The 10,247-nt window shown below is 35.6% G+C and overlaps 1 protein-coding gene across 1 annotated transcript; it reads left to right on the top strand.

The window, feature by feature from the left end:
- The first annotated feature begins 268 nt into the window (after positions 1–268).
- LOC128557093 (uncharacterized) lies at positions 269–5,597 on the top strand. The gene is made up of 2 exons (XM_053543738.1): positions 269–1,606; positions 3,726–5,597. The coding sequence occupies exons 1-2, from the start codon at positions 1,436–1,438 to the stop codon at positions 5,025–5,027; spliced, it is 1,473 nt and encodes a 490-aa protein (XP_053399713.1). The 5' UTR covers positions 269–1,435; the 3' UTR covers positions 5,028–5,597.
- The last annotated feature ends 4,650 nt before the right edge of the window (positions 5,598–10,247 follow it).

Genomic DNA, 10,247 nt, shown 5'->3' with positions numbered 1-10,247 from the left:
GGACTCGTACAATTTCTTGAAAAAGGGCCTATCACAGTAATATTTAAGAATTGATGTGGCATTATTTTTCCATACATAAGTTAATATAAATCGGTAAAATTACTTTGTCATGATAGATCTATGTGTGTAACTTTCAAATAAATACAATTTTATCAACAATTTGAAAGTTACGTATTGATCCAATTTAAGACTTTCGGGTATTTACTATACCTTTGGGTCAATAAGTGGTAACTGTTTACATTGGAAACCAATCATATCGCTTCGTCCGATACTTACTTGCTATGTTGTAAAATTCTTTGTGGATTGCTCTTGCAGCGTCGTTCCTCGGGAATTTGATGTATCTGTCTCTTAATGAACAAATTGCTGCTGTGGTTCTCCGAACAGCCCGAGACACCGAAGACTTGGAGACACCGTGAATGTCTCCAATAACAAGATAATGGGCTCCACTGGCAAAAAACTGGAGCGTAACCAGGAGAGATATCATGGGCGGAAGGGGAGACGAACGAAAAGTCGGGCTCTCCAACGCGTTGAAAATCATTCCCAATAGAAAAACAATAGATTCCGGATGGAATCTGTAGCGTTGCCTAATCTCGGAGCGTGATAAAACCTCAAGAGGGTTTATACGATCGGGTATAACCCTTTCTACTCGCTGTCTACGGCGCAATCTCTCGAGGCGTCTTACAAAGTCGGCCATATTTGAGTAGATAACAACAATTTGAGGAAGCCATAGAGCTGTCTCAAATTAACAGACTCAACTCAAGGTTTGAGTACTTACATGAGTCGATAAAATGTTCGTGAAACGCATCTCAAATAATTACTCAACTTAAGTCAAAAGATGAGTACACTATTGAGTTTAAGTCATTACAACAGACTTAAGTTTTTTTGTGAAACCGGGGCCAGATATTTTACACATATGATTTATTATCATATTTGTGTCGAATAGCATTTTGCTTTTTTCGAGAAAATTTATTCTTGTCTCATACTAAGCAAAATCATAACTTCACATACCTCTATTTTTACGCGCAACACCAGCACCGGACGTTGCGCAACCCATTTTAAGCGTATTCCCAGCGGGAATTGGATTGCGCGTTTAATGACGAAATAGGCCGAAATGTTTACTGTCTATTTATAGGTTCGGAAACTACCGTCATATATCTAAAATAGGAAATCTAAATATAGAATTAGACTGCGTTTGCGAATTTTTGCGTTAGAAAACCAATTGATAGTGAAAAAGATGTAGGTAAGCATTCAGCTGCACATGTTTTAACTTGCCTGATTTCACAACAATTACAGTGTAAAACATACGTACTATATATAGACAGCGGAGTGTTATATTTAAGTATTACTGTAGATTGTTAAACATAGCAGTGAGCGATGCATAGTAGTTACATGAGCTTGGTATTTTATTACTGACTTTCAGTAGCTAGTTCTCATAATGGCATCTGTTACTAAGGATTTTCACCGGCTCTTAAAAAGAGTCGGCAAATTGACGGACGGACAGGCGACTATAGCAGATATAGACTGGGATGAAGGGCTTCTTCAGAAATTCCATGTGATCCTTCAGCCGAATGCTGGCTTATACAAAAATGGGAAATTTAAGTTTGAGGTAAGTCGATAACGGTAGGCCTAATATTTTATCTGTATTTATTAGATCTAGCTCTAGTTGAAAGTGGACGTTTCCAATTATTACTGGTAAGCCACTATTTCTTCTACTTATTATGTACAATATAGCCTAGTCTAGTAGATAGATCTATAAAGTAAAATAACTCGTCTATTTATTTACATGTCCTCGTTTGTGTACATGCTTAATACAGTGAACTTTAAGGGGACGCATACTTTGAAATTAGAAAAAAGTGGGTGGGGTATGATAAAATTTCCCTGCAAAAAAGTACAAGGTTTTGGTACATGAAATGGATACTGTTTCAACTGTTATAAGTACACAAAGGATTGCTCACTAAAATAAAAATGAGAAAACTGAAACAAGAAAGTTATTGTTGAATTACATAAGACTTACTGTGTACATTCAAAGTCAACAATTAAGACTTTTTGGTGCGAAAATAATAGTGCTTCACCTTGTCCAAACATTTATCAATGTCCTACAGATTCTAATATAAAGAAAGAATGTGAAATATGGTCACTGTCTTGCTTTTCATTTCGCATATGTAAGCTAAAATACATTATTTAGTTTGTTTACTAAGTAGTGCATAAGAAAAGATACGGTGGTCAAGGAATGCCACATTCCAAAACTAAAAGAGTATATTCCCCTTAATACATTAAACATTTATCGTTACAGAAGTCTAGTGGCTTACAATAAGGGCCTAGAAATGTTGCCATTATTAATTTCTAACTTGGTATTCATGAACTACAATGAACTTAAATATCAAAACACATTCAACTAACTTTTGAAAATGTATTGTGTTAAAAATCACTAAAATAAGGTATGAAATTTGGTTGGGAGGTCCAATCAATGTGTATATGTGCAAAAGTAACATTCTAATCTTGTTCACAAAAGTTACTAATACACAGCAGGCATGTCAATGATCAAAACTGGACGAATATACAGTTATCCTCACTTTAATGTCATTTATAATTTGTCCTTGAATTCCACCATACTTTTCATAATTCTGTTTGCACGAGTTGCACGAGAATGCTGTCATTCACGTAAAAAATGGGGTCAAATAAGTTGTAAATGCAATATCATCTAAACGTAATTAATGGATTATGCAGTTCAAGATAAACTTTATCTCATAACGTAACGAACATGTATAATGTTGTAACAACAACTTTACTTACACTGATTTAAGTTGCAGTCGATTTATAAGTGATTTTATTGATTTGTTATTGTTGTCAAAAAGTATAACGGAAGTGCCTCACAACTGAAGCGGAAACCAGTTTGATGCGCAAAGTAGTCCAATGTAAGTAATATTTTTGACAAATGTCCACAGATATTAATAATTTTCTAATATTAAAGACGAATATCTGAATAGGATTCATTATTTGATAAGAAATTATAATCATCGACATGTTTTTTTGAAAATCGTACACGTGCTGACACCTAAGTTGTCTCCCGTTGTTTATTAGAGTTACCTTTCGTCCGGCGCAATAATACATTTGCAGTGAATCGCCGAGAAGTCGTGGGAAAATTAAAAACAATGTAAATAAACTAAAATTAACCACCTTTTCAAGATGAATTTCAAGTGATCGTCATTATGCATTTAACCCGCCTGACCTGTGTAGCATCTTAGATATCTGTTCTAAGGTATTCATTGTGTAGAATGTCATGTTATGCCCTTGCAATGCTAATCCCACTCTGATTTTTTTGTTTACATTTTTATCAATGAGAAATATGGCGTCCATCCCGAGCTGAAATGACGTGGCGTTAAATTTTTACATGTTTGAGCAAACCTGGTGTGTTAGAAAGAAAATCTCATCCCTTCAACATTATTTGGAACACTGTTATTGTAAAAAACCTGTTTTTTCCTTATACAAAAGCTTAATATTTTGTGTTGAATGTACTTTCACAAAGACCTCTGTTTTCCTATTACATTCATAGTACCACATCCTTATCCACAAAATACTGAATATTACAGGTGTCCATCAGTATTATATCAGTTTAGGAATACGTTTTTTATTTTCCCACCATCGATTTCTTGAATATGCACCCCTTCCGCATTTCTGTATGAACTGTGAATGTAGCAATATGCGTCCCCTTAATTTTATTTCAGGTTACATTGACCGAAGATTATCCAGATTCACCCCCAGTGGTTTGGTGTCACACTGATATATACCATCCTAATATTGACCCAACAGAGGAATGTTACGGAGAAACGTCAACAAACGTGTGTCTGAACGTGCTGGAACATGGTGTATGGAGCAGATCTTTCGGTATGGAAGGAGCCATTCTTGGTTTATTATTTCTGATGCATAATCCTAATCTTTCAGACCCATTGTCACCTTATTTTGAAGGATCTGATAACGACGAATCATTTGCGGAAAATGTTAAAAAATATATGGCCGGCGAAGAGTTTGACGGTATTAGCTTTGAAACAGATTTTTGTGTTAAAGATGGCATTTTGATAACAGAACAGAGGACAGTGACATCGGAAACCAAAGATGAGTCAGTTAATATGGCAGAGGGACAAATAGAAGATCTAAAAATAGTAAAAGATGTTATATCTGTTACCAATACAAAAAGTATTAACAATGATGAGAGAACCGCAGACGAATCAGAACATTTTGTGCTGAATAGTTTTGTTAATGGTGCCACTAATGAACTACAGGAAGAAACCAACAAGTATTCTTTAAGTGAGCAAGATATTATAAAAGAAAAAGATTCTGAATTCGATAAGGAATTGGATAGCAAACCCAATTCAGAAACAGACAAGAATACAGACGGTTTAGACGATCCTGCGCATGCAACTGGTGAAAAATGCAATGATGACGAATGCAGCAAGTGTGACATTGAACTAGTCAATATAGATGGCGAATGTGTTCTTTTGATAAATAGTTCTACACAAGAAAGAAACAGCGCGACAGAAACACCTACTACAAGTGATTCAGCATCTATCGATACCAATACAGCAGGCGACGATAACGTCGGCACACAGGAAAATACTGAAATTAAAACTGAAACAGGCATTTTGTGCAATGATGAAAACATTGCAAAAGATGGTTCATATTTAGATACTATTGCTGTACCATTTGAAACAATCGCTTCGTGCAATACAGATAATACTGTCAAAGTAGATCTAGATTTAGATGCTACTAATGTAAAAACTGAATCAAAAGATTCATGCATTGCTGAAGCTAGCCTAAAAGAAGATAATGAAGACAGTGCTATTAACGATATGTCTCCAGTTTTAAATCCTGCTCTTCAGTTAAATTGCAAACAACATTACCTTGACGGTGATAGTCTTTCAAACGAGGTTAAATGTGGCTGTGGGACTTGGTATATGATCAGGTCTGCTTTTAGTAAAATAGTGCATACAATCGGCCACAATAAATTGTACAGAGATATTGGTATATGAAATGTGTTCAGTATATTTTTAATACATACCTCTACATTTAACATTGATTGTGATATAGTAATAACGTGTTGATATTGAATTTTATTAGACATATCTATATTGTGCGACAATACATATTTCTTAAGCATGTATAAAGATTAACGAAATTCAGTGCTTAAATCAATGTATGTGTAATATTTTATTATTGTTCAAAAAGTGTGATATCGTACACGTGCTGGAGTGCAAGTAGTATTCCAATTTCTGCTGAGAGGTCATATGAACCAAAGAACAATTTTAAATTAGAAAAACAAACTTGGAATGTTTTTTAGTTTTGATACAGGAATTATTGACTGCCTATTTCACCTCTATAAAATAGCCTGAATCTATAAATTAACATGACGGAATGTATACGATTTGGTTAATCCGTCAAAAGAATACTTGATTACAAACGGAGATCAAGATCACAGGTTTTTTGTACAATACAGGTAGTGGTCTAATAGTTATGAGAATTAACATGTTGTGTACAATATTTCCTCGTACGTATAACTCCCAACATTAAATATAGTTTGCACTTTTTGGGCAGTCCTCTAGTCCGACATTACTTTTTACTGGGTTTACCTTTATATCATATGGTGCTGTCCTGTTATACAACATGTTTGTCTCGATGCAAAATTTACCAGGAAGTAAATTAACAGCTTCATCGTTTTTTCCCAAGCGATTTAATTTATATCCCAGGCCGTCCTACCTGTACATCCTTGCAATATATCATTCTACAACATACACACAGCTAATTGATTAAAATTAATGTTGTTTGTTTGTTTGTGGTGGGTTTAACGCCGTTTTTCAACAGTATTTCAGTCATGTAACGGCGGGCAGTGTTCATGGATTCTGTACCAGTACAAACCTGTTCTCCGCAAGTAACTGCCAACTTCCCCACATGTATCAGAGGTGGAGGACGAATGATTTCAGCCACAATGTCGTTTATCAAATCGTCACGGAGAACATACACCCTGCCCGAGGATCGAACTCACGACCCCGTGATAGACCAACGCTCTACCTACTGAGCTAAGCGGGCGGGGGTTCACAGTTAATTGTAGTTTGCATTATAAGCGGACTCTATCTCCAAGTATAGAGTGCTTACATAGGGATAAAACTCTTGTTGATACGTTACTTGCTTATATTTACGGTGGTTTTCCCTTCAGCTGATAAGAGACTGATGACCAGGGCTTTATCAAATACACAAACACAGTAGAATGAATATACAGAAACACAAATGTGTATTTAAAGCAAATGGGGCGGACTACAGGACATAATTCTTTTCGGTAATTTGTTTGAATATTTGTGAGATTTGTGTCCCTTGAACCGATTACTGATGTATTTGTTAGATGTGGAGCCATCAGACTTCATATTTTGAGCTGCTAGCCCGACATATCTTATTGTCAAGCCCGCTTGCGGAAGCGATAGTCGTCCAAATGGCTGTTCGGTGTATGTGCGTCCGTGCATGCGTGTGTTCGTCCGTATTTGTTTGTTCGGACCATAACTTTTACATGCAATCTTGTTTATATTTTGCATGAATGTTTACCTCAGTAAGACGGAGTGTCATGCGCAAACTTCAGATTCCTATCTCAAAGGTCAAGGTCACAGTTGGAGGTCAAATGTCAGATCTTGTCCGGCCCATAACTGTGCAATGCATTGAGGAATCTTGTTTATATTTGGCATGAGTGTTTAACTCAATTAGAGGAAAAGTCATGTGCCAACCCTAGGTTCCTGTCTCAAGGTTCCTATCTATAAGGTCAAGGTCACAGTTAGGGTTCAAAGGGCGGTTCACAGTTAGGGTTTCCAAAGATTGTTGAATATCCCAGGCGATCCTACCGATACACACTTGCAAGCATACACGCTAATTGAAGTACGCATTATAAGCGGGCTGTGTTAAAAATAAATTATTTCAAGACTTCACTATCCGGAAAATACGGACAAGAAAGAAACAACAAACAATTTAGTAAAGCACGAGATTAAAGGTCCAAGACTAAGGAAAGTGAACATGTTAATTTCTTTTAAAAAGCACAGAAACTATTTCATTTTATTGGAAAATGGAAGTTGGTATGTAGAAATTCGAAATAAATCGCAGTATATGTACAATTATTTTTCTCTGAAGTATGAAGAAAGTTAAAAAGACCTGGGGAGTCATTCTGTCGATTCATTGAAATTTCAACATAATACACATACATTTCTTTGAGTTCCAAAGACCTTCTGTAAATTTTGACCTGCCAATCTTCATTATTTAGTGTCTTGCAGAAGTGTATGCACTGGCTATGAAAAAAATTGCCAACTCACTTTCCCTTAGTAATGGACCTTTAAACAATACTAGTATATATTTAGAAAGTAAGAACAAAATATAAGAATAAATATATTTGAAGAAAAAAAAAACACAAAAATAAAGAGTCATTCACACCTTAATTAAAATGTTAATTTCCTGATGCTCAAGTTACAATCACAGCAATTAGAAACTATTAGTTGAGTAAATATAATATTCAATTAAAACGTTCAGTTTTCTTTTTATAATCTTGTACACGACCAAAAATGATGCCTTTGACTTCTTGTGATAGGTTCTCGAATCCAAAAAGCAATTTTTTATACTAAAGAAGTGGGACTGACGAATATCAGTGAATAACTGTCGAGGTTATGGAGAAAAAAGTGTACATCTGAAAAAAAAAGTGTTCTGGTTCTTCTTTCATATATTCACAGATACACATTTAATTGTCGCGTAAATGGTTGTAAAGTAAATCGTAATTAAGATTACTACATGAATTTGTTTTGTATTCTCGCAAGATGCACCTGAGAAAATCTGTCACAAGAAAGGTAAAAAGAAGGAACATTTTCTGCTTTGAGGTTTTGTTTTAAATGATATTTAAAGGTTGATGTACATTGCGGAAAACGTGCTAAGTTTGATTTTTGGATGGCGGTGGTACAGATTATACATAGAATGCGAGTATTTTACAACAGGACATAATTCTTCCCGGTAATTTGTTTGATTATATGTGAGATTTGTGTCCCTTAGAGTGATAAGTGGTGTTTACTGTTCGGCAAATTTGTACGATGAGGCAGTTTATCATTGGACGTATAACATAGACATCGAAATTATTTTGTCTACACTAGTCCGACATAACTTTTTTACTAGTTGAGTATACATTTATATCATATAATGTAGAGACTTACCCTTAGCCCTCTATACACAAGGGAATTTTTTGTAAACCCTAATCATGTCAATGTCATATCAATGCAATGGAAAAGTAAGCTATCTGTGTTAAATACTATACAAGATAACACAGTCATGCATTTAACAGTCCTGAAATTGATGCCATTAATTCAACAGCAGGACAAATCTATTTTATTTTAACTGGCTCCAGATTCTTAAAATAACCAAAATAGTTAAGATGAATCTACTAAAAGTGGTGTTCGTGAAACACCTTACTCCCAAGTTCTAACTTTGTCCTAAACGGGCCTCTGCATTCCCTTCGCGCCGGAGGTGCCACGACGACAGTCTGTGCGTGTGTCAATGATAGATGTTGGAAAAGGCACGACCGTAGGAAAGTAGAAAATAGCAAAGACGGCTATATTGCCGACTCCTTGGAGAGGATATTAGAAGTTTCGACATCATTAGCTCTGCAACATGGAGCATCTTTATGTTCTTCCAGTCCGCTCCTTTTGTGTTTTCTAAACCGCTCGTCTGGTATTGCACTTTAATGTTTGTTGTTATTTGTAATATAAATAATGTAATAGTGTTGTTTCATGCATTTCGGTAGTATAGCGTAAAATATTTTGTCTTTCGCATAACGTATACAATACAGTGGTATAATACTGCTCAATATAAGTGGTCTTTCTACCAAACGATTTCGTACAAGAAACATTTTCTTTAGAACAGTATAAAAACAACAAAGGAAAAAAAAAATAATAAAGAATCCATAAAAGTATAAATAAAAATGATAACAATAAGTCAGTAATTTAACTAAATTGAATTTATATAAGTCAGAAATGTTACACAATTTTACATATAAAGATCAGTATGTCATAATGTTAAGTTTAAATCATTTGAAAACAGAATAGAATAGTCAAAATATATGTATGGACTTTAACGTTCTTTCACTGTAGAAAGCTGATTTATAAAGCAGCATGATTTTCATATTATTTTCATGTTAGCATAGGTCGTGTAGTTTAAAAATACACTGTAACTAACTAACTAACTATTGATAATGTATATTCATAACGCATATCATATGCCATATATCCGCGAGGAATAAGGGCCTCTGTAACTCTTGACAAATAGGCACAGGCTTTTAGAGTACTTTCATCTAGCAACGCTATGTTTTTTCATGGGTGAGTCGGTTCACATAAGATGTATACGTACAACTTTTTCCAGGGTTCTTACGAAGAAACATTAAGGTCAAATCCCAACCCATTAAGACCATTGCTTATCAGACTCTAGCCCGACCCCAGCTTGAATATGCCTCCGAGGTATGGTCGCCCCACACCCAAACCCAGATAGACCAAATTGAAAGCGCCCGAAGGAGAGCCGCCCGTTGGATCAAGACTGACTACGGCCGTACTTCTAGTGTAACAGATATGCTACACTCCCTAAACCTTCGTCGACAGGATTTAAGGCGTATAGATTCTAGGTTATCACTCTTCTATAAGATTCATCATGATCTGGTTGCTATCCCAATAGTAGATTACCTTACCCCAATGACCCGATGTGTCCGCTATGGCCATTCCCTAAGTTATAGGTTAATTACTGCAACCACTGACTATTACAAGTTTTCTTATTTTCCGAGAACAGTGTACAATTGGAACCAACTTCCCCCCAGTGTCGCCCACCTCCCTACCCTAGAGCAGTTCAGTGCCACAGTTTGCAGCCTTGAACATGTCTCGCCCTAGTTATCCTGCTAACTCAAGTTTTAACCTTTTATTTCACCAAAGTTATTTTTTAGTTTCTTCCACTCTAAATTTTTATCACTATATTCTTTCTCTTTATGATTTTGACGCGCAAAACGTCTACGTCCCCGCAAGGGATTCGACGGTTATGGAAGATAGACAGATAGATATTTGGCATAACTATATTCTGTTCGTATGGGGCTGTTAAAATTTACTATTAAAAAACCCCCAAACCCCAAAACACAACAACAACAATAAAAGATCAGAAAAACGAAAGAGAAAAAGTTAACTTTTGCTGTATCAAACGATAGG

This window comes from Mercenaria mercenaria, chromosome 5, assembly GCF_021730395.1.
Source record: "Mercenaria mercenaria strain notata chromosome 5, MADL_Memer_1, whole genome shotgun sequence".
NCBI lineage: Eukaryota > Metazoa > Mollusca > Bivalvia > Venerida > Veneridae > Mercenaria > Mercenaria mercenaria.
This window is presented reverse-complemented; position numbering and strand designations above follow the sequence as displayed.